At 40.7% G+C, this 25,481-nt stretch overlaps 1 protein-coding gene and 1 long non-coding RNA gene across 7 annotated transcripts in view; one reads left to right on the top strand and one right to left on the bottom strand.

Moving 5' to 3' along the window:
- LOC127548312 (uncharacterized) overlaps nt 1–1,631 on the bottom strand; it is a 3,952-nt gene extending 2,321 nt beyond the window's left edge. The window contains exons 1-3 of one of the 2 annotated variants that reach the window (XR_007950353.1): nt 360–1,631; nt 236–328; nt 1–58 (exon numbers count right to left, since the gene is read on the bottom strand). The exon at nt 1–58 is cut by the window's left edge and continues 2,321 nt beyond it. This is a non-coding gene — a long non-coding RNA (uncharacterized LOC127548312). Of the gene's footprint in view, nt 59–235 lie in introns of both variants that reach the window. The other variant, XR_007950352.1, reaches the window with a different exon arrangement.
- The window catches only part of DMTN (dematin actin binding protein), a 42,415-nt gene that overhangs the window by 6,825 nt on the left and 10,109 nt on the right, over nt 1–25,481 (top strand). For 3 of the 5 annotated variants that reach the window (XM_051975674.1, XM_051975675.1, XM_051975672.1), the window contains exons 2-10: nt 11,633–11,687; nt 12,022–12,096; nt 12,313–12,468; nt 20,125–20,169; nt 20,484–20,586; nt 21,039–21,095; nt 21,296–21,448; nt 22,649–22,773; nt 24,090–24,195. In XM_051975674.1, the coding sequence (XP_051831634.1) occupies nt 11,670–11,687; nt 12,022–12,096; nt 12,313–12,468; nt 20,125–20,169; nt 20,484–20,586; nt 21,039–21,095; nt 21,296–21,448; nt 22,649–22,773; nt 24,090–24,195 (838 nt within the window). In that variant the 5' untranslated portion in view covers nt 11,633–11,669. Of the gene's footprint in view, nt 1–11,632; nt 11,688–11,976; nt 12,097–12,312; nt 12,469–20,124; nt 20,170–20,483; nt 20,587–21,038; nt 21,096–21,295; nt 21,449–22,648; nt 22,774–24,089; nt 24,196–25,481 lie in introns of all 5 variants that reach the window. The other 2 variants (XM_051975671.1, XM_051975670.1) reach the window with 1 other exon arrangement.

Below are 25,481 nucleotides of genomic sequence, written 5' to 3' on the forward strand. Positions count from 1 at the left end.
CTCCAGACCCCCATTCCTTCTACCCACCTCCTCTAAAACCTCCATTCCTTCTACCCACCTCCTCTAAGACCCCCATTCCTTCTACCCATCTCCAGACCCCCATTCCTTCTACCCACCTCCTCTAAGACCCCCATTCCTTCTACCACCTCCTCTAAGACCCCCATTCCTTCTACCCATCTCCAGACCCCCATTCCTTCTACCCACCTCCTCTAAGACCCCCATTCCTTCTACCCACCTCCTCTAAGACCCCCATTCCTTCTACCCACCTCCTCTAAAACCTCCATTCCTTCTACCCACCTCCTCTAAGACCCCCATTCCTTCTACCCACCTCCTCTAAGATCTCCATTCTTTCTACCCACCTCCTCTAAGACCCCCATTCCTTCTACCCACCTCCTCTAAGACCCCCATTCCTTCTACCCACCTCCTCTAAGATCTCCATTCTTTCAACTACACCTCCTTCTAAAGTTCCTTCTATCTCTAAAATTCTAAAATTTGTGTTCCAGTTAGCCTTCTGCCTTTAGTCATCTCAGAGCCCCTGATTTGGGCCTGTTCACTCAATGACAATACATTGACACCGCCCCGGCCCCCCCCCCCCCCCATATACATCTTACAGTGAGAAGTCTGGTGTGAGAGGATGAGGGGGAAGAAACCCGGGAGGCCCATGTGGGCGGGTCTTATCAAGGCAGTGTGGGGGCCTTGGAGGTTCTGGTTGCCATAGAGATGGGTGGGTGGCTTGAGGTAGCGCTAGGCTGGTGTCTCAGATAAGGAGGGTGGAGGATGAAGATGGGGGTGAAGGCTAAAGGAGGAATACAAAGTCTGTGTCTGAGTTGGAGAGAGAAGCCTGGGACAGGAGAGCAAACAAACTTACTTCTAGGCCCCCCTTCCCATCTGGAGTTTGCGCTTCGGCATCCTGGTTCTCCTGGTCTTTTTATTCACTGGTTGTTACTGGGGCTTTAGAGAGAAAGGGAATATGTATGGGTGGTGAGGGTGGGCAAGGGCAAGGGCAGTCCTGCTGCTGGAGGTTATGTTAATTCATAAGATACTGAGCATGAAAAAAATGTACCCATGCGTGTGCAAACAGGGCCAGTGCCCAAATCAGGCAAATCAGCTGGAGGGCAGCCATGTGGAATAATCAGTCAAATGCTAGTCAAGAAGATCTGGTTTTGAACCTCATCCCTTAACACTAGCTGTGACATTGGGCAAGTCAAACTGAATCTTAGTATTAGTATTAGTTACAAAATGAAAATTACTTAGTAGCCACCTCACATTTGTAAAGCGTTGTAAACTTTAAATGGATAAGTGGGTCACTAAACTTCTTTTTGAACCCCAGTTCCAGTTACAATCAGAATGATGATACTATCTACATTATCTGCCTCATTGAGAAAGTTGTAAGGATCAAATGAGATAATAATAGAAAGAGCTTTGTAAACCTCAAAACTCAGCTGTTATTCATTCATGAGACATTGAAATTATCTGGGGAAAGGGTATGAAAATGTGCATGTCTGGTGTATAAACAAGACTGACCAGATACTGCTAGTTGCTCACTACTAAAAAGGTTTACCCTCCAGCATCTCCTTCACAGATGCCTGGAGTCCCTAAAATCAAGTCATACCTATGAGTTACCAATTGTGTTCCCCAAGTGCCTTCAAACATGACTGGGGGTCTCCCAAGAATCTTTCTGGGAGTCCATGAGGTTAAAACCATAGTATTATAATAATGCTAAGTTTTAATATGGTAAATATCAATAGATATATAAACCAAAGCTTTTGTTTGTTTATTTTGTTAGGGGAAAGCTTCTCATTAATTTTCAAGAATGCTTTTGGATACTGAGACCAAAAAGTTTGAGAACCTGGTCCATGGGTTTTTTAAGAGTACCCAATTAAAATGCAAATACTCCTGAAAGGGTAATTCATTAATCTATTAGCAACTATTAGCACCTTAAATGGATTAATTAATCCAATTATCTTTTCTATATAAGAATTTGTTAAAGTCCTCCAATTTAGTCACCCAAATTTCCGAGTTGGAAGAGACCTTGACCAACCAATCTCTGTTCATCCAACCCATAACTGAAAAATAATTCCCCTTCTTAGTGGACATTTACATAGTGCTTTCAACAGGTTTCAACCACATTATCTCATTTGATCATTTCAATCACCTTCTGAGTTATGCATTTTATAGAGGCAGAAATGGAGAGTCAAAAAATTTAAGTTATTTGTTCAAGATCATACAGTTAAGAAGAAAGATGTCAGCGTAAATCTTTTCTGACTCCAAATTTAACATTCTCCATTATGCCTCACACTGTCTACAGCAAACCTGACAAATAGCTGGCTGGACTTTGGATGGTCCCTCCAGACTAGAACGACCCACCTTCTCCTGAGAAAGCCCTTTAATTTGGGGAGTAGTTTCAACTCGTAAAAGAAATTTTTTTCTTATATCAAGCCTACATCTGCCTCTTATTAACATCTAGCCATTTTCCCCAATCCTACTCTTTGGGCCAAATGGAACTTTTAATAATTCTTTCTTCTAATGATAGCATAGCAAGAATTTGGAGATGGCTGTCCTATCCCTCTGAACTTCCTATTCACCAAGCTAAGTATCTTGAGTTCCTTTAACTAATTCGCATATGACATTGACTCAAAGATCTTCACTATCTCACTACTTTCCTCTGGACTTTCTTATTTTAAATGTGACTAAATCCAACCTCAGACACTTATTAACTGTATAACTTGGACAAATCAATTAAATTCCCTCAAATGTAAAATTGGGCTAATAATAATACCTACTTCTCAAGGTTATAGAGAGGGTCAAATGAGATAATATTTGTAAAGTATGAAATAAAGCATCTGGCACATAGTAAGTACTATATAAGTATTATTATTTTTATTATTCTCAAGTATAAAATAATAATAATAGCACCTACTTCTCAAGATCATATGAGATAATATGCTTAGTACCATTCTGGCACTATATAAAATTCAGCTCTTATGATTATAGTCTTAAGCTTATTAATTTCCTTCCTAAAATATGGTGCTCTAAATGGAACATAGTATGGCAGATACTGTAGTGGTGAGGGCTGGGCCTGGAGTCAAGAAATCATCTTCCTGAATTAAAATCTGATCTCACTTACTATTTGCCTCAGTTTCCTCTTCTATAAAATGAGCTGGAAAAGGAAATGGCAAACTACTCCCAAATGGGGTCACAAAAAGTTAGACACAATTAAAAACAAGTAAACAGGAAGAGAACACTGTAGATGTCATCTGGTTGGGACTATCAGCACCTTGTTCCTGGAACTTTTATTAAAGCAGCTATACCCCCAGATATTTTGAAAACAAACTGTTAAATTAACCATTCCTTCCCTCGTGTAGTCATTTTCTTGTGTAGTCATTTCTTGAGCTCAAGTGCAAGGTATAATGTTGTATACGTCTAAAATTTCATCCTATTAGAGTCAGTCTTCTAGTGTGTTAAGATCTGTTTGTCTCCTGCCCCTTGTCACTTAGTGTGCCCACTATCTGTCCCACCTTTGTGTCACCTCCAAATGTGTTCAGAATTATCTCTCTACCTTTACCCAAGTTACTGAGACAAATGTTAACCAGCACAAACCCAGGCACAGACCCCAGGGGTCCTCCATGGGAGAGCTCTTTTTCCAAGTTGATATGGAACATTAAAGATGCTAATTTATATCTTAATACTCATTAATATTCATACTTAATGTCTCTTACTTCAATGAGATCTTGGTGCACAGTTAGGGTAATGTGCTGGGGAAAAAAAATTGATGCAGACTCAGAAGATGTAGGTTCAGATTCTGTTTCTGCCACTTTCTACTGTAGGAGTTTGAGGAAATCACTTTGCCTTTCTGGACCCTAGTTTCCTGATTTATAAAGTGAAAGTGGTTAGAGTAGATGCACTCTGAGGGTCTTTCAGCTCTAAATCCAGGTTCTGATGATAATCCTCTGATATTATAGGACTTTTCAGGGATTAAGATCCAGTAAAAGATTGCCTTTATGAGCATAAGGGAGAAGTAATAAGTGGAGAGGAAGGGACTAATGGGAGTACATGTGGACCACACCATACTAGAAGGAGGCCATGGGTGCTGAGGGGCAGTTCTACACATAATGGGGAAGGGAAAAACAGGAAGAACCATGGAGAAGGAGAGGAGACAAAGATGGAGAGAGAGACACACACACTGAGACAGACATGTGCACACACACGAAAAAGAGAGAGAGAAAGAGAGAGAGAGAGAGAGAGAGAGAGAGAGAGAGAGAGAGAGAGAGAGAGAGAGAGAGAGAGAGAGAGAGATGGAGATGGAGATGGTGAGAGGATAGGAAAGAAATCTTTCCTATTTCCTAATTTTGCCTCAGATTGAAACTTTGAGAGTATTTTTCTATATGAATGTGGGAACAAGAGCTTAAATGAAAGGGTAGAGGCCAGTGAAAAGATCATAGATTTAGAACTAAAAGGAACCATTAAGTCCCAAGCCCTTCCTATTATAGGGAGGAAAACTGAGATTTAGGGAGGTTACCTGAATTGATTCAGGAAGGATTTGCCTGAGGTTAGATTGACAGTAATCGATAAAACTAAAATTTAAACCTAAATCAAGTGCTCCTTCCAGCATTCTAATGTAGACCTTCCATCTCAAATCTCACTTACTCCGAAGCATTTAGTCTAAGGCCTCAAAGTCACAAAGGTTTGGATCTATTCAGTGGGTTTAGGCTAAGTGCCAGGAAGTCCTTAGCAGTGTGAGAATTCTTCCCCGGAGAGGTGGTAATTGACTGCAGGCTACTTAAAGGTGGGCTTGGGGTTGAGAGACGCTGGTGTTTCTGGACTGACACATAGAGATGATATTGGCCAAAGTCAAAATGACTGTGTCGAGAAAACTTGGAAGAAGCCTCACCGTCCATAACCTGAGCTAGCCTCTTGATGCAGCTGGAGAATGTCTTCTCTGCCCTTATCTACTTCTCAGTCTATCCCCCAAGACATCTACTCCAAACCTTCTCTTTCATCCCCAATGAGGATGGCCTCCTATCTCAATGAAGTAATCAAGATTATTCAATGTGAGCTTCCTTAGTTCTCTACTCCATTTAGCAAACCTTTCCAACATGATCAGCCATCCTCTCTGGACTACTTTCTTCTACCCTATCACTTTGGCAAAATATTTTCTTGGACCTCCAGGAGACTGCCCATCTGTAGGACTCTGGGCAATGACCTCCAGTCATCAAATCCAGCTACTGTTTCCCAGTCCTTATTTTTCTCCACAGTGTTTTAAACTTTATCACCCCCTATTCAAGTTATATACAACCTCCATGTATATACTTTCTCAGAAACATTGTATTCTCACCATATTTTTTGACTATTCTAATTCCTCATCTTCTTAACCCCTTAGTAGGTGCAACCCCCCAAAGTTTATCTTTGGCTCTCATTTCTTCTCTATGAGACAGTATTTACAAAACACTTAGCATAATGTTTGGCATGTAGTAGGTACTTAATAAATGCTCATTCCCTCTTTACCAGACTTCCTTTGCATTCTTATTCACTCTCGTGACTTTAGCTACCATGGATGCAGATGGCTCCCAAATCTAGAACTCCTGTTTAGCCTCTAGATCCATGTCTCTAGTCATCTGTCCACCTGTCCCACCAGCACCTCAAACTCCATGTAGATATTCAGGACTGAGTTCTCAGCCTCTGTGCTTGAACCTGCTCCACTTCCAGACTTTACCATATCTCTCTTGGGCTAAAGAGGCAACCGGATGGCTTAATGGGTAGAGTGTCAGACTCAGAAAGATTTGAGCTGGAATCCTGCCTCTGACACCCCCCAGATGGGTGACCTCTAGCACTCACTGAGACTTTTGGGATACCCTGTAGACAAGAAGCACTTTGCAAATCTTAAAGTGCTATATCAATTCTAGTTCCTATTAGCTTTAACTCCTTTCCCCTTGCCTCTTATATACAGTCATCTACTAGGTCTTATTGAAGCTATGATTGAAATACATTTCAAGCAATTCCCTTCCTTCTGTTTTCCCTACCATCACTGTACTGCAGACCATTATAACTACCCACCCGGGATGGGACAGGACTCTTCGAAGAGCTCCACATTTCAAGCCATCCCAAATGCTTAGAAGCTTCCTATTGCCTAGCAGATAAATTCAGACTTCCCTGCCTGACATACATGATGATGATGATGATGATGATGATGATAGTGAAAATTTATATAGGGACAGCTAGGTGATCAGTGGACAGAGCACCAGGGGCCTGGACTCACAGAAACTTAAGCCTGAAAGTATACTACATCTGATGAGGGTGTAGTCACTTTAATAGGTATTGATATATGGCTAATACTTTCTAAAGCCCCATAGAGAATGAAGAAGATCTAGTCCTCTTTCTCCAGGAGTTTAATAATCTGATTAAGAAGATAAGTTATTTACATTTATGATTATTTTGTTGTGGGGTATAGACTATAAGTGCTCTTTGTCTTTCAGAAAAAATAGGAACCGGAGTAGTTTGGGAAGACTTCAGGAAGGAGTATGGAACTTGAGCTAGGCCTTAATGGATGCATCAGATTTGGGTGATCAGAGGGAAGGGAGGTAAGATGGGTAATTACATGAGCAAAGAGTTATATCGGCAGAAATGAGCAGGACTTTTTGAGGGGAACCAGAATGGGAATGGTCTAATAGGAATATAAGTGGGAGGAAAGGTTGGCCAGACCCAGCATGCTAGTATTTCTTCCCTTATGGTCATTTGGGTCAAGGGATAGATATAGAAAAGTCTCCGTGGCCAGAACTGTAGGTGAGAATGTTCCCACTTACCCATGGACCTCCTGTAATTGCCAGCCCCTTTTCTTTGCTTGGTTTTACTCAGATATATTAAATCAACTATTGCTCTTTAATTAATTAAGACCACACTTAGGAAACTATAATCTGGAAAGTGGAGTTCAAGTGGGATGGTCAAGGGTCTTGAGTAGATGCCATGAGGATCAGTTGGAGGACCTGGGCATGTTTAACCTGGAGAAGATATAAGAAAAACAGGATAGCCACAGATAAGTATCCCAAACCTTGTCACGTGGAGGGAGGGTAAAACTTGTCCTTTTTGGCCTAAGAGGACAGAATCAGTAGAAAAGATTGAAATTTACAAGGGAAGAAAATTGAGGAAAATTTCCTAACAAATAGAGTTGCAGACAGAGTTGTCTTAGGAGGTGGTGGATTTTCCCTTTTGGAGGTATTATCACTTAACTGATTATGCTATAATAAGGTTTCCTTAATGTTTATGTTGGACCAGATAGCCACTAGTGTCTCTTCTGACTCTTGAATTCTATGATTTTGAATCTACTCTTGCCCAGGACCGTGCATGTTGGGGGAGGCAAAGATATCAAAACACAGTTTCTGTCTTCAATGACCATAATATAATAATAGATAACATCAATATGTGTAAATATACATGTATTTATGCATATACACATATATTACAGTTCTTTATGGATTAGAAAGCACATTTTGTAGAATCATGAATGGAAAGCTAGATTTGCCTTTGATAATACTCATATAATAGCATGTTAAAATTTGCAAAGCACCTTAGCAAGTGCCTTATACTTATTTGCTGTGTGATAATTGGCAAGCACCTATAAAATGGAGATTAATAGTACCTGAATTTACAGGATTGTTATGAAATCCAAACAAGATGGCCACAAAGGACTTTGTAAACTTAAAAGCCCTCAATAAGGGTCAGTTATATCGTGATTTATACCCCTCCTCTCAGATATAGTCAGTGTCATAGGAAGGTCCAATATTCTCAATTCCATTTTACTGATAAATCTGATCATCTAGTCCAGCCCCACCTCATTTTACTGATAAGGAAACTGGACTAGCCAGGTGAAGCGATTTTTAATAGGATTTAGGATTTAGAGCTGGAAAATGCCTTAAAGATCATCTCGTCCAGCACCACCTCATTTTACAGGTGACAAAAACAAGTCCCAAGATCATACCCACAGGTATTGAGTATGTAGCAGAGGGACAGCGAGGTAGTACAGTGGATAGAGCACCAGTCCTGAAGTCAGGAGGACCTGAGTTCAAATTTGACCTCAGGCACTTAACCCCAATTGCCTCAGAAAAAAAAGTATATAGCAGAACCAGGATTTAATCCTAGAACTTCTGGCTGCTAGGTCTTATGCTTTTCCCCTTTATGTCATGGCTGCTTCCCTATCTGATTAAGGAGATAAGATTAGCTTTTATGAAGCAATTATATCGGCAGAAATGAGCAGGACTTTTTGAGGGGAACCAGAATGGGAATGGTCTAATAGGAATATAAGTGGGAGGAAAGGTTGGCCAGACCCAGCATGCTAGTATTTCTTCCCTTATGGTCATTTGGGTCAAGGGATAGATATAGAAAAGTCTCCGTGGCCAGAACTGTAGGTGAGAATGTTCGCCACTTACCCATGGACCTCCTGTAATTGCCAGCCCCTTTTCTTTGCTTGGTTTTACTCAGATATATTAAATCAACTATTGCTCTTTAATTAATTAAGACCACACTTAGGAAACTATAATCTGGAAAGTGGAGTTCAAGTGGGATGGTCAAGGGTCTTGAGTAGATGCCATGAGGATCAGTTGGAGGACCTGGGCATGTTTAACCTGGAGAAGATATAAGAAAAACAGGATAGCCACAGATAAGTATCCCAAACCTTGTCACGTGGAGGGAGGGTAAAACTTGTCCTTTTTGGCCTAAGAGGACAGAATCAGTAGAAAAGGTTGAAAGTTACAAGGGAAGAAAATTGAGGAAAATTTCCTAACAAATAGAGTTGCAGACAGAGTTGTCTTAGGAGGTGGTGGATTTTCCCTTTTGGAGGTATTATCACTTAACTAATTATGCTATAATAAGGTTTCCTTAATGTTTATGTTGGACCAGATAGCCACTATTGTCTCTTCTGACTCTTGAATTCTATGATTTTGAATCTACTCTTGCCCAGGACCGTGCATGTTGGGGGAGGCAAAGATATCAAAACACAGTTTCTGTCTTCAATGACCATAATATAATAATAGATAACATCAATATGTGTAAATATACATGTATTTATGCATATACACATATATTACAGTTCTTTATGGATTAGAAAGCACATTTTGTAGAATCATGAATGGAAAGCTAGATTTGCCTTTGATAATACTCATATAATAGCATGTTAAAATTTGCAAAGCACCTTAGCAAGTGCCTTATACTTATTTGCTGTGTGATAATTGGCAAGCACCTATAAAATGGAGATTAATAGTACCTGAATTTACAGGATTGTTATGAAATCCAAACAAGATGGCCACAAAGGACTTTGTAAACTTAAAAGTCCTCAATAAGGGTCAGTTATATCGTGATTTGTACCCCTCCTCTCAGATATAGTCAGTGTCATAGGAAGGTCCAATATTCTCAATTCCATTTTACTGATAAATCTGATCGTCTAGTCCAGCCGCACCTCATTTTACTGATAAGGAAACTGGACTAGCCAGGTGAAGCGATTTTTAATAGGATTTAGGATTTAGAGCTGGAAAATGCCTTAAAGATCATCTCGTCCAGCACCACCTCATTTTACAGGTGACAAAAACAAGTCCCAAGATCATACCCACAGGTATTAAGTATGTAGCAGAGGGACAGCGAGGTAGTACAGTGGATAGAGCACCAGTCCTGAAGTCAGGAGGACCTGAGTTCAAATTTGACCTCAGGCACTTACCCCAATTGCCTCAGAAAAAAAAGTATATAGCAGAACCAGGATTTAATCCTAGAACTTCTGGCTGCTAGGTCTTATGCTTTTCCCCTTTATGTCATGGCTGCTTCCCTATCTGATTAAGGAGATAAGATTAGCTTTTATGAAGCAATTAAAAAGCCAGATGAGACAGCATATGATTAAGTGCTAAGTGGTATGGTATTGACGATAAGTGGAATTGTAATTCCGGGAAGGGAGATATTGATGTGGCATCCTTTCATTGAGGAGCTGGGAGTTGAGTTGAAGGAGATCTATGAAGCACATAAACAAGGAGTAAAGGAGACATTTTGGACTCTGTTTACTTTGGATTTAAGCCGATAGGAGCCCTTTTCTCTCTTCCTTCTCCGTCCTGGTTAAACTACTCTGAGTGGTACAGGAAAAAATGGTAACAAGTTCTGTCGTTCCCCAATTTGAGTCTTTCAAAAAATTCCAGAATCTCAGGGCTAAAAGAGAGCGCGGAGATCATTTAGTCTAATTCCTACCTAAATGAGAGTCCTCTCTTATAGAACACTGCCTTTGTTTGAACACCTCCAGTAATGGGTAGATACCAGTAATGGGGTACCTACCATCTACCAAGGACAGTGGAATCACTTTGGGATAGTTTTGAGTGATAGTTGTTTGCAGTACCCATAAATATGACTCTAGGTAACTCATTACCCCTAGTTCTGCCCTGTAGGGCCAGAAAGGACAAGTCAAATGTCTCTTGTGCCTCTCAGTCCTTCAGATCTTTAAAGAACACCATCATTTGCTCCCTTCCTCTCCTCCCTCAAGCGGTCTGTTTTCTAAGCTAAAAATCCCCTCCTTCCACCTACTCTCAAATAGAATGCCCACAAGACCCTTCCCTGGTTTTGCAGGCAGATTATCTGGCTTCTCCATGACTTTCCTAAAATGTGGTCTCCAGAACTGAGTACTACAGTGCACAAGTGATGTGGTCAGGGCAGACAGTTCAGTGGAAGCAGGGTCTCCTATCCTGGATATGATGGCTCTCTGATTGGAGTCTAACATCAGATGAGTTTTATTGGTTGCCATGTCCCCTGTTGGCTCCTGTAAAAGGCTTTTTCAGAGATCTGCTGTCTAGCCACACTTCCCCCATCTGTGCTTGGGAAGTTGATTTTTGAACTTCCTCCCTTGTCCAAGTGACCTCTGTGGGCACTGCTGATATTCTACTGGGTTATTCCCTTCCTTGGCACCCAGTAACAATCTGGGAAATAGGAAGCAAAAGGGGGGAGGGCTTGTTGGCAGAGAGGGGTGCTGAGAGCAAGAGGAGGGCAGCTGAGGGTGAGAGTGCATAAAGATGCAGCAGGAGTAGTGGGATCCTAGGTGGGCAGCGGGAGTCTGGGGGCAGGCACCTTAAGGGCAGTAAGAAGTAGAGGCCAGGAAGCAGGACCTATAGTCCCGCAGGCATTTCCTCTCCAGCCAGAGAACAATGGCTCAAAACAAGTGTAATACTCCACCCCCTACTACCATCCTTTCCCACCCCTCCCCCAGTTGTACACTTTCTCTTGGGTTGAGCCAGTGGAAAGGTTGAATCAATGAATTCCCTGGCTCTCCTCTGCCGGGGGCTCTGGACCTTCCTTCCCTTTCTCTGGAGCCAGTCCTAGACTCACTTAGACCCCGGAGAACACTGCCCAGGGGTATCCGGTGCAGGGACAGCCTGCCTCCACCTTCCCTTTTCCGTTCCCATGTTCTTGCAGATTCTTCCACAGAGGAGGTCTTGCAGACCCCACACACACACCCTTCCTTCTCCCGCACTGGGAGGGGGACCTCCTGGCTCTCTGGCGTGTGCTTTCTGCCTCCTGCCTGCCCGAGTCCACTGAACTCCGAATTCTGGGACTGTCAGGGCAAGAGACTTTATTTATGTTCTTTATTTTCTCTTGTCCCTCCTCCTCACTGCCCCAGGCCTCTGTGAGTGATCCTGTCCCCAGATCCCAGCTGCATGGAACGGCTGCAGAAGGTAGGTGGCAGGCCGTGGACTTCCTCATGCCCGGTCCCACTGTCAGGCAAGGGGAGAGGCAGGTGAGGGAGGGAGTATTTGGGGGCTGAAGGGAGAGGATCAGGTCCAGGGTTTGGCCATCCCACCTGCTCACCAGTTTGACACTCGTGCCACCTGGTGGCTGCTCATGCCGTAGTAGCCCAATCCCAACATTTTTTTAAGAGGATAGAATGGGGGTGCGGGGAGTGTTCGAGTAGAAGGAGACCCTCTCCCATCCCCGCTTCCCTCACGTACACCTCCCCTCACCCAGGCCTTTTCCCCAGACCTCTGTTCACCCATGTCTCCCACTTCCCAGCAACCGCTCACCTCCCCTGGGAGTGTGAGCTCCTCCCGAGACTCCAGTGTGCCTGGCTCTCCCTGCAGCATTGTGGTGAGTATCAGCCCCAGCCCTGGTCCTCAGCCCCCCCAGGTGTGTGTCCGGGGTGGGGTTGGTCAAGGGGGTGAGAGCTAGGTTAGATGCCCTCAGCCAAGCTGAGATCTCTGGGGTCAGGAAGCTGTGTGGTGTGGGCTGCCGTGTCTGCCTCGGGATGAGGAGACCCAGGTATCCTGGGTAACAAGTCTGCCCCTGTCTTGTCTCTCTTTGCAGGCCAAGATGGATAATCAGGTGCTGGGATATAAGGACCTGGCCGCTATCCCCAAGGACAAGGCCATCCTGGACATCGAAAGACCAGACTTGATGATCTATGAGCCACACTTTACCTACTCCCTCCTGGATCATGTAGAGCTGCCTCGAAGCAGAGAGGTAAGATAACGGGGGGTGATACAAAAGGAGGGATACAGAGAGAGAGGAAGAGACAGAGAGAGATAGTCAGAGACAGAAAAAGAGACAGAGATAGCGAAAGAGGGAAAAAGACAGAGACAGAGAAATAAAGAGACAGAGGGAAAAAGACAGAGACAGAGAAATAAAGAAACAGAGATAAAGACAGAGGGACAGAGACAGAGGGAGAAAGACAGAGACAGTGAGAGACAGAAAAAGAGATACAGAGAGAGAGACAAAGACAAAGACAGAGACAAAGAGGGAAAAAGACAGAGACAAAGAAATAAAGAGACACAGAGACAGAGACAGACAGACAGATGGGAGGGACAGAGACAGAGATGGAGACACAAAAACACACAGAGACAGGGAGAAAGACAGTGAGAATCAGAGCTACAGAGAGACAAAGACAAAGACAGAGAGAGGGGGAAAAAGACAGAAAGAGGGGGGAAAAGACAGACAGTGAGAGACAAAAAAGAGACAGAGAGAGGAGAAAAGACAGAGACAGAGAAATAAAGAGACATAAAGACAGAGATAGACAGACAGAAGGGACAGAGACAGACAGAGAAAGAGAGACAGTGAGAAACAGAAAAAGGGACACACAGAGAGAAAAAAAGACAGAGACAAAGAGAGGGAAAAAGATGGAGATAGTGAGAGACAGAAAAAGAGAGAGAGACAAAGACAGAGACAGAGAAAAAGGGGAAAAGAGACAGAGAAAAGGAAATAAAGAAAGACAGAGGCAGAGACAGATGGGAGGAAGAGAGAGAGAGAGAGAGAGAGAGAGAGAGAGAGAGAGAGAGAGAGAGAGAGAGAGAGAGAGAAACAGAGATAAAAGAGACAGAGATAGATGGGAGGGACAGAGATAGAGACAAGCAGACAAAGACAGAACAGAAACAAACAGAGAGACACAGAGAGGTTGAAGAAGCACTCTTTGGGGGAAAAGAAAAAAAATAACAGTTTTTATGAAGTCTTATAAAATATTTTGTATTTGTTATCTCATTAGATTCTATAACAACCTTAGGAAAATGTTATTTTTATCCCTATTTTATAGATGAGGAAACTGAGGCTGCTAAAAGGCTACGTGACTTGCTGAAAGTCACATAGCTAGTAAGTGTTTGGGGCTAGCTTTAAACTCAGTTCTTCCTGACTTCAAATTTAGTATCCACTTTGCCACTGAGCTTAGTTACCTTTAAACAATAAGTTGTTTAGAAGAAACTCTCATTGTATCTTATGTAGGCAGGAGAGAGATTCAAGATGATGAGAAATGGGAAATGTACCCAAGGAAATTGCATGGGGAAAACATGCTGGATTTGGAATCAGAGGACCCCTATCTCTATCATTTACTCCCCAGCCTGTCTTGAGCAAAATATTTTCTTGTCCTCTAGGCCTCTGCAACTACTAACTCTGGTTCTATTACCTTATATGATAACTAGTATTAATTAAGTGCTTAATAGTAGTAATTTACTCTTACTATGAGTTAAAATAACACATTTCAAATTTATCTTGTACTTCTATTAGTTGTTGTTTAGGATATAGAAGCAAACAGAATGTTGGGGCTAAAAGGGCTTTCAGGGCATTTATTCCAACCTCTTCTACTTTACACAGGGTACCGAGAACTAGGAGGAAGTGACTAGTCCATGGCTATAGAACTGATTATTAGAAGAGCTAGGATCAGAACCCAAGGACAGTGGTTGGAGCACTAGATTAGTGGTTAGGAAGATCTGGCCTCAGACACTTACTAGCTGTGTGGGCAGATCACTTAACTTGTGTTTACCCCAATTTCCTCATCTGTAAAATGGGGATAATAATAGCACCTATCCTCCAAGCTTGTTATGAGGATTCAATGAGATAATTGTAAAGTGCTAAGCACAGAGCCTGGCATGTAGTAAGTGCTGTATAAATGTTACCTACTAGTAGTTACTATTATATTATGTTCAAAACAGTCTCATCTAGAGATCTAACAAATAAATAAGATGCACAAGTTCCTTTAGAGTAGTTATGTTTGCCTATAAAACATTTCCTTGAGAAAATATTTGTAAAGCACTTAGCAGAGTGCCTGGGATTTAGTAGGTAATGAACAAATGTTTCCTTTCTGTCTTCCCCTTGATCATTAAATTGACCTTATGAGGTAGGTTAGGCAGTTATTATTGTGTGTTCAATTGTTTTTTAGTGGAGTGTAACTTTTCATGATCCCATTTTGGGTTTTCTTGGCAAAGATACTGGAATGGCTTGCCATTTCCTTCTCCAGGTCATTTGACATGAGAAAAAACTGAGGCAAATAGGATTAAGTGACTTGTCCAGGATCACATCTTACTGAGGCTAAATTTGAATTGAAATATGAGCATTCTGTCTGCTGTGTCACCTAACTGCTCACAATTATCATTATCATTCATCAAATGCAGAAGAAACTAAGGACAGGGAAATTCATCAATCAAAGTACTACTACTCAACGGAATTAGAACTCAGTTTTCTCTGGGTTAGGTACCTTGGGGAGACAGGAGTCCCTGCCTTCAGGAAGTACAAAATCTAGCTGGGGAAGCAAGATACAGATAACTTAAAATATATTATTTAGAAATAAATGGCTAGAGCAGGGTGACCAGAGCTTTGTCCTAGGGCTCCAAATTTAGAAGTAAGCAACAGCACTTGCAGAATCTTTTAGCAGCATTAGAAGCAACATTTGCCACTTAGCAAGAAAATTGAGTTAAAATGGGAAACTACCAGATGGCTGCTGGAGTGAGCTTCTTCCCACCCCACCTCTGCCTTATTTTGCATTTGTGACAGGCTGTTGGGGTCTCTGTCTCTCTACCACATGAGGAGGGTACCACACCCTCCTCAACTAAAGTTGTGCTTCTTATTGATCATCCCTATTAGTTATAGCTGTAGCCTGATGCATGTCTGCCTTAATCAATCAATAAACATTAAGTGCCTACTAGATATCTAGCACTGTGTTGCCCTTTACAATGACTTATCATCAGGTAGAGATCATAAATAATTCAGGTGAGATTCCTTATCTGTGCTGAAAATCATTGCAGCATCTGTAGATGTAAGTGCACATCTTATTCGACAAGTTATTAACTAATCCTAGGAAAGAAGCTATAGCATTCCCCAAGAAGAGAACACATTAATTCATAAAGAATCTATTCCCCTCATTCATAGTCTCAGTGTCCCAGATTCTTCTTGGGACCCAGGGCCACAGCTGGAGTTCTAAGTCTATTCAGGGAAAATTCAGGTTAAGGAAAACTAGAGGTAAGAGGAGGATTAGTTTAGCTATGATTGCAGATTTCTTCCTCTTCTTTCATTTAGTCATGTCGGACTCTTCATGACCTCCTGGCATATAAGGCTCTTCTATCCTTCACTGTCTCCTAGCAACCTGTAGAAACTCATATTCTTTGCTTCCCTGACACTATCTATTAATCTCATCTTCTGCCTTTCCCTTCTCCCTTTGCCTTCAATATTTCCCAACAACAGGGTCTTTTTCACTTCCTAAGTCTGATGTTTTCATATAGCCAAAGCTTTACCCTGAATGCTTTATCTTTCTAATGAGTAGTGTGAATTAATTTCTTTAAATATTGTCTGATTTGTTCTCCTTGCTGTCCAAGGAACTTTTGGAAGTTTTCTCTAATGCTATAATTTGAAAGTAACTATTTTCCAATGTCCAGCTTTTCTTATAGTCCAACTCTCACAGCACACATCGCTACTGGAAAAACCATAGCTTTGATTATACGGATTTCTGTCATCAAGGTGATGTCTCTGCTTTTTAGTATGTTGTCCAAATTTGCTATAGTTTTCTTTCCAAGGAGCAAGCTCCTTTTAATTTCATGGCTCCGATCACTATCTGCAGTGATTTTTGAGCCCAACAATATAAAATCTGACACTGCTTCCATTTCTTCTCCTTCTAATTGCCAGGAAATGATGGAACCAGTTGCCATGATCTTAAGGTTTTGTTTTTTTTTTTTTTTTAATGTCAAGCTTCTTCTCCCTGAGGCCTTCTCTAAGAAACCACTGTAGGAGTGGCTTTTGTCATAATAACTGCTCAAGTGGCTAGAAAAGACTTGCTGCAGTAGGAAGTCCTGGAAGGATGGATGGGATATAAACAAAGAGAAAAAGAGAAGGCAGCCTGGTTAGAAAGAAATGAAATATTATAACTGTATTATAATTTATAATAATCATTTGAGCCAGAGGCTGCCTATAGGTAAGTTAAGGGAAGATAAAAGATACAGATTGGAGTCAGATTGTGAAAAGCTTTGAATGCTAGTTAAAAGAATTTGTATTTTTTTCCCCTTGTGCTTTTGTTGGTCTTATCTTCCTCCATTAAATTGTAAAACTCAGCAAAGAACTATAGCTGCTCTTTAAAAGGCATTAAGGACACTGCTCTAAACGATAGCTGCCTTTAAACACTTGTTGCATAAACAATGTAACAAGGGAGCCAGAAACAGTATAACCGATGCAGTTTTAACCTACAGGGATAAAAGTATGTCCACAATGAAGGGGACAATAGTGCTGCTAATTTCCTTTCCAACCGGGCAGTTTGAAGTTCTATATATCTTCTTCTTTTTTTTTTAATTAAAGCTTTTTCTTTTTCAAAACATATTCATGGACAATTCTTCAACATTAGCCCTTGTATGACCCTGTGTTCCAATTTCCCGTCCCCTACCTTCCTCCACATTCTCCCTTAAATAGCAAGTAGTCCAATATATGTTAAACATGGTAGAAATATATATTAAATCTAATATATGTACACATATTTATATAATTATTGTGCCACACAAGAAAAAAAAGAGAAGCAAAATAAAATGCAAGCAAACAGCAACAAAAAGAGTTGAGAATGCTGTGTTGTGGTCCACACTGAGTTCCTACAGTGCTCTCTCTGGGTGCATATGGCTTTCTTCCTCACTGAACAATTGGAACTGGTTTGACTCATCTCATTGTTGAAGAGAGTCATGTCCATCAGAATTGATCCTCATATAGTATTGTTGCCGTGTACAATGATCTCCTGGTCCTGCTCATTTCACTCAGCATCAGTTCATATAAGTTTCTCCAAACCTCTCTGAAATATTCCTGCTGGTCATTTCTTACAGAATAATAATATTCCATAATATTCATATACCACAATTTATTCAGCCCTTCTCCAACTGATGGGCATCTACTCAGTTTCCAGTTTCTGGCCACTACAAAGAGGGCTGCCATAAACATTCTTGCACATACAGGTCTTTTCCCCTTCTTTAAAATCTCTTTGGGATATAAGCCCAGTAGTGCTGGATCAAAGGGTATGCACAGTTTGATAACTTTTTGAGGCTCTATACATCTTAATGAATGAATGAAAAGGCATTTATTAAATGCTTTGTATGTACCTGGCAGTGGGATAAATGCCAGGAATGAAAATATTAAGGTGGAGAAGGCTTATATTTTAATAGACATTTAGTAGTGGTCAGGGAGAGGTATTGATAAGTTTCACAAGTTACAAGGATGGTGAGTGAAGCCATAAGGGATAAAATTATTATACCCTTTCTAGTAGAGATGGCAGCAGTGATTTGATTATGGTTTCAGAACCCGAAGTAAGGAGGAAGACAAGAGGAGGTTACATTCAAGGTGAAAAGATCAAAAAATGATGGGCAAGAAGGTGGCCAGAAAGTAAAACGAAGCATGATTAAAGCCAACCTAGATATGACAGATCCATCAGGAAGAATATTGAAGCTATGAGACCATGGGTCATCAATTAACTTTTTAGTGCCTCCAAACAACTCTTTAAGTTGGTGGAATCTTCATTCAAAGAGCAGCCCACAGCAATGAAATCATATGTCTTGATCTCCCTCTGTCCCTTACCAAAAAAAAAGACTGAAATATGTCTAAAGATGACTAAAATTGTATGGGAATTTAAAACCACATCCTGTATATTTGTTGTCTTGCCATTAACATATTTTCCTTGAGAGTAGCAACTATCTTACTTCTCTATCTGTAATCACAGCTATCAAGCTTTGTATGAAGCACTCAATTAATAAATTAATTTCTATTAATTAATTGACTAATTATAATTAACATGAGGATAATTTGAAGACTCTGAACATGTTTAATCTAAAAAAAAGATGACATGGGGTAGCCATGATATGCTAGCTGTCTTCAAGCATCTGAAGAACCATTGTGGGAGAACAGTGAGATTTATTCTCTTGGCCCCAAGGATAGAATGAAGAGAAATGCATGGCAAAGAGGCAGATTTTAGGTGTGATATAAATTAATTAAAGCTATCCCAAAGTGAAGAGTTACCTTGAGAATGAATGAAAATGATTAAAGAACTTGACTTTTCATGTTTGTGTCAGAGAACTTGTTTTTCTTATTCAGTTAGGGATAGGAGTTGGGAAGGAGAGAAGGAAAATTTTTGTTGTTAGAAAAAAAAAAGAAAAATTAATTTAAAAAAAGATTGAAGGGGCAACTAGTTGGTGTAGTGGATAGGGCATTAGTCCTGAAGGCAGGAGGACCTGAGTTCAAATTTGGTTCAGTCACTTAATACTTCCTGGCTGTGTGATCCTGGGCAAGTCACTTAACCCCAATTAATTGCCTCAGCAAAAATAATAATAATAATAAAAGACTGAAAAAAGCATGTGCCATGAAAAGAGCATAGTAATAAGACCCAGAGATACAAGTAGAAAAAATGAAACAATCCCTCTTCTTAAGGGTCTCACCCTAATTAAAGGAGATAGTACATACAAAAAGGTTGGTCTAAAGGGGGATAAAGGAGATAGTAGGTCCCTCATTGGAAGTCTTCAAATGAAATCTAGATAACCATTAGCCAGAGAAGTTCTACAAGGGATAACTGTTGTGGTATAGTTTGAATAAGGACCCCATTAAAGTCCCTTTTGACAACTTGTGTTAAGGGATGAATGCTTGCTTGACAGATAGATGGTCATGAAGATGGATGTAGTTGTATATGACAAGAAAATGCAGCTAGGTGGCACAATGGATATAGAGTGCTGCACTTGGAGTCAGGAAAATCTGAATTCAAGTCTTGTTGAGAACACTTACTAGTTATATGACCTTGGGAAAAAGTCATTTAGATTTTGTTGGCTGTAGTTTTTTCATCTGTAAAAACGGGATAATAATAACACTTTTCTTCCATGGTGGCTATTAGAATAAAATGAGATATTTGTAAAGTGCTTTATAAGTTTTAAAGTTCTAGATAAATGCTGGCTATTGTTATTGAAATTATTATAGAGGAGATTATGTGAAAGATAGGCCGTGGGTATCTAAGAATGAAAAAATAGGTACAAAAATTCATCTAAGGTTGAGGTTCTTAAATTTCTTGTCAATCAAAGAAGCCTATGCACTCCTTTTCAAAGTAATGTTTTTAAATAATTAAAACAAATGATATTTTTTCAGTTAGAGGTTAATGAAAACAAAAATATATATTTTCTTTGCTGTTCAGGTTTATGAACCCCCATGAAATTTATTTATGGGCCTGAGGATAAGAAACAGCTCCTGGTGTAAAGAGACAAGGCATGGGTACAATACTTGAAGGAATGGAGATGTGCATTTTAGCAATCCAGGAAGAATGAGTATCAGGGTCACTTCTTGAATCAATAATCAATAAATGTTTATCAAGTACCTATCATGTGCCAGACATCTCTAACACAAATCCTTATACCTTTACAGCGCTCTCTGTCACCCAAATCTACATCTCCCCCACCATCCCCTGAGGTAAGTCCGTCGTCCTCATCACCTGGGTCACCTCTACTCCACCATATTGAGGATATTAGTTACGTGTTGGTACTTCATTCACATTCCATATAGTCCATTGGATGGGAGAATATGGAGACTAAACAGAGCTTATACCACAGGCCAGTTCTCTGTATAATCCATGGAATACATTCACGGCTTGAGCCAGTGGCTCCCCTGGTCATTTCTCCTGAGATCTCTGTGTGGTCATGGCCTTATACTAAGGTTAGGGCTACCAGGGTGCTGTGGAAGCAACCACAAATAGATCCCCATTGAGCTAATCTTCTTGTGCCCAGGTGGTCTGGCCAGAAAGCAGGTCACCAGGGACTGTGTCTCAGACCCCTGCACCCAGGACTAGTGGGACCCCCCGGAGCAGCCTGCCTCATTTCCACCGACCTGGTAAGTTTCATCATCATTATCATCAATGTTTCCTTTCCTCTAGACCTGACTTTTCCTGACACTAGGCACCAAAAGCACAATCCCCTCCTTGGAGCAAGCTGAGGGAACTGGGTAGGACCACCTGTGTAGAGGAGACTGGGAGAATTACCCTAATGGTAAGCTCAGTAGAGGGTAGGTCCTAAGATGAGTGAGTCAGTGTTTTACCTCTCCCACTCAGAAAACGCCTGGAGTGTAGGTTAACACCATCCCCTCTCCCCAAGCCAATTACTGACTCTTTCTTTTGAAGTTTTCCCATTTGTGCCTTGGACTATAGAACAACTCCCAAGGAATTCCTGCCCAAACACTTCCTTTTCACCTTCCATTTGGCTTTATTCTTTTGTCATCAAGTTACCTCAGCCCTTCTTGCTTCCACATGCTCTTGTTTTCATTCTGTCTTGTTTCTTTTTTCATAGAGACCACTCGTGCTGAGTTTAACATTTACAAGAAACCACCCATCTATAAACAGAGAGGTAGGACTTGCTCCCTATTCCTTTCCCCTGTTTGTATTAGGCTTGTAGGGGCATGAGAATTAGGGGGAAGTGGGATGGTAAAGGAGTTAAGACAAAGGATGGGGTGAAGGGAGCTTGGGCAGAGGCTATGGTGGACAGAGACAGGAAGAGGAAAGAATTTGGCTATGTGCTAATTGCCTACATTGCTCTTGGTCTTATAGAGTCTGTGGGAACAAGTCCACAGAGCAAGCACCACATCGAGGACCTCATCATCGAGTCATCCAAGTTCCCAGCAGCTCAGCCCCCCGACCCCAATCAACCAGCTAAGATTGAAACTGACTACTGGCCATGTCCACCATCTCTGGCTGTTGTGGGTATGAGGGGTAGGGACTGGGGAACTGTAGGGATCTTACTCACAAGTTCCTTTTTGTTCCCACTTTTTAAAAATAATTTTATGGTTAAGCTTTATTCATTCCTTTTGGTTTTTTATCACTTCTAGTTATACTTCCCCTTCCCAATCCACTCCCTAATTGAACCTTGATTTGTAAAACATTATTGATACCTGGACGATATTTGACATTGTATACAATATATCGTGCTTATAGTGCCTACCCCCACCCCCTGCTATTCCCCAACTCTATACAGAGGAAAGATATGTTTCATAATCTGTTTTCCAAGATCTTGGGTTTCTATAATCCTCTTCCCCTCAACACAATGCTTCCCCACCTGTCTTCTTGTTCTTCTTAAAAATAGTATTTTATTTTTTCCAAATATATGTAAAGACAAATTATAACATTTTTAAAAATTGAGTACCAAATTTTCCCCCTCTCTCTCACTTCCCTAAGACAAAAAGCAATTTGATACAGGTTATGTATGTTACTCATATAAAACATTTCCATATTAGTCATGTAAAAAAAAGGAAACAGACCAAAAGGAAAAAAAAAATCACACACACACACAAAATGAAAATAATATGCTTCGATCTACATTCACACTCTATCAATTCTTTCTCCAGAGGTAGATAATACTTTTCATCATGAGTCCTTTAGAATTGTCTTGGATCATTGTATTTCTGAGAAGAGTGGAGTCATTCATTATTGATCATCACACAGTGCTGCTGTTGCTGTGTACTTCACCATCCCTTTTAAGACCTATTCTGACTACCACAGCCTCCATTGATCTCCCCTTTTTTCCGAGCCCTCATAGGCTGTGCCATTCATTTGACTTTTACCATATATTTCTTTGTGTTAGCATGTTTCCTCTAATAGAATAGGAGCTCTCTTTGGGCAGGGACTGGATCTTATATCTTTTTACATCTCAACACAATATATAGCATGTAGTAGGCACTCCAGAAAACTTGGTTGAGTGACTGATCAGCTGACTCTTAAGTCTTTTCTTTTTTCAAATAATTGATTGATTGATTACTTCCATTTTAAAGTTTTCCTGATGCCTTGTGTTTCTACATTAGAGTCTTTCCCCCACATATCTCTCCTCTCTCTGCTATCCCAATCCTTCTTTATAGCTAAGAAAGAACAATTAAAGCAAACCAGTCATTGTTCTGCTCCATTTTCCAGAGACAGAATGGAGGAAGCGGAAGGCATCTCGGAGAGGAGCAGAAGAGGAGGAGGAGGAGGAAGATGATGACTCAGGGGAAGACATCAAGGCTCTAAGGGAGCGACAGAAAGAGGAACTCAGTAAGGTAGCATTCCACTTTTTCCTGGGCCTCACATCCATTTTTTCCCTAACCCCTGTGGCAGCTTTCATCTGATCCATCTTGGAAAAGTGATTCAATTAGATAGAATATGTGAAGAAGGATCTTTCTGGCCAAATGTTATATAATGTTCCTGAGGGCAAGGAATGACCTGAAAATGCTTCTTGGACTCGGTACATTATTGTTTTCTCCTGAAAAGGAGCTTGAAGGGAAAAATGCTTGAACAGAAGCAGAGACAGAGTGGGTCTCTCTAGACCAGGACAACAGCAGCCTGACCATTTGAAGGGATGAAGGACTGGGCAGAGAAAGGGCAGGTCATGGTTAGAAGGGTAGAAGGCTATTCCAGGTTATTCAGGGACATTGTTGTTGTTATTCAGTTGTTTGAATCATATCCAACTCTTTGTGCTCCCATTTGGGATTTTTCTTGGCAGAGACATTGGAGTAGTTTGTCATTTCCTTCTGCAGCTCATTTTTACAGATGAGGAAACTGAGGCAGACAAGGTTAAGTGTCTTTCCCAGGGTCTCACAGCCTGTAAGTGTCTAAGGCTGGATTTGAATTCATAAAGATGAATGGTTCTGATTCCAAGCCCAGTGCTCAATTCACAGCACCACTTAAGTTTCAGGGGTACAAGCCAATTGAATTTGATGAACATTTATTAAGTACCTGCTGTGTAGAAAAGCATCCTACCGGGTACTTGGGATATAAAGACTAAAAACCAAAAATAGTCCCTGCTTTCTAGGAGCTTATATTCTCCTATGTGCTAGGAATCAGGGAGAAGTGATCCTTTATGTATACAAATAAATACAATGTAATTTAAAGAGAGAGAACTATTAACAATAATAACAATAATGATTAATAATGGGGTACAGGACTGTCATCAAGAAAGACTTAGTAAGAGAGAGAATAAAACTGTTTTGAAGTAACTTAGGGATTTTGCAAGGCTGAAGAAAAAAAGAAGGAGCACATGGGGAAGCAACTGAGACAATGGCATTATAGGTGGGAGATGAGCACAAAGAACTATGCTTCTCTTCTCTGATCTATGGTTGAGCAAAAGAAGTGGCAAAGGAATGAGGTCGTTCTATTAGCCAGAGTGGAGTCTATGCCCTGTGTTCACAGGAATCGAAGCTATGATGTAGGAGATCATGAGACAAAAGTAAGAAAGTATTCAGGTTTTAGGAGTCCCCACAAGGATTTCTTGTCTATGTCTGGCATGGTCCCTACTGGGCCTGCATATCTATTCCTTATAGAAATGAGACAGAGGAATCCCAAGTATCAGTATCTACTCACAGTTTTCCTGTTACAGGTCACCTCCAACTTGGGGAAGATGATCCTGAAGGAGGAGATGGAAAAGTCCTTACCCATTCGTAGGAAAACCCGCTCCCTGCCTGACCGAACACCCTTTCATACTTGTAAGTTTTATTGAGGGAATCCTAAATCCCAAGTTTTCCATTCAACTCTAGGGACCAGAATCAATAGATCAATAAATATTTATTATTGAACTGGGGGAACTTAATAGGACACAGTACTACTGAGTTTGGTGATATACCTAGCATATTTAGGTACTGATGAACATCTGAGAGAAGAGGAAAAATTGCTTTCCTTCCTCTTAAGAAACTCATTCTCATTTAAAGAAGGGAGACAAGATTGACACATGAAAAACAATAGTAAACAATAAAAGATGTTCCATAACTAAGGGTTAACTTGTGTACAATAAGCTATAATTACTACAACATTACAGAGGCAATGGATGTGAATGAGAGTGACCAGGAACTTATCAATAAATAATATTTAAAAAATTTATGTAGCTTTTAAAGTCTGCAAAATGCTTAACCTAAAAAAGGATGTAAGTGCTGTTATTATTCCCATTTTACAGATGAGAAAACTAAGGCAAAGAACAATTACACAACTTGCCCAAGGTGAAATAAATAACTAGGAAAAATTTGCATTAAGATCTTCCTGTTGTCAAGTCCATTGCTTTATGCTGCCTGAATCAACAAATATTAATTCATTAATTAATTTTGAAATTTTAGGCATCTTTTGTATTTGGATCACCCTTATTTCTGAATATCCTCCTCCCCCCACTCCTTTCCTCCCATGAATCATCCCTGATTATAATATATATATATATATATATATATATATATATATATATCTAGTTCAGTAAAATGAACAGATACTGAGATTGGTAGTATATGCAATGTTTCATACCGTTAGTTTCCTACCTCTGCTAGAAAGGAAGAAAGGGGCCCAACTCAACAAAGATTAATGTGTTTACTGTGCATATGTATTGTGCTGGTTTGGGGGAATGATATAAAAAAAGATAACAATCCTTCATTTGACTCTAATCCACAACATTCCACCTCTCCCTCTCCCTCAACCCCTCCCAAAGATCTCCAATCCTTCCATCCCCCAGTACTTCCTCAAGCCATTATCTTTTTCTTATTTTACTTCTTCCCTTTCACATACTGACCAATTTAACTCTACTCTGTCTTCTATCCTCCAAACCTTGCTTCCTTGTCCACTGACCATTCATACCTTGCCAAACCCCAACCTTGGTCTTACCACTTGCCATTTCTGATTCTGTATACATGCTGCTGAGTGAGGCTGGCACAGGTCACAAAACCGAGCTGATGGGGCTCACTAAGAATTTATGTTATATACTGGGTCCTCACTGCTGCAAGGCAATCTTTTTATT

This window comes from Antechinus flavipes, chromosome 2 (assembly GCF_016432865.1).
Source record: "Antechinus flavipes isolate AdamAnt ecotype Samford, QLD, Australia chromosome 2, AdamAnt_v2, whole genome shotgun sequence".
Classification (NCBI taxonomy): Eukaryota; Metazoa; Chordata; class Mammalia; order Dasyuromorphia; family Dasyuridae; genus Antechinus; species Antechinus flavipes.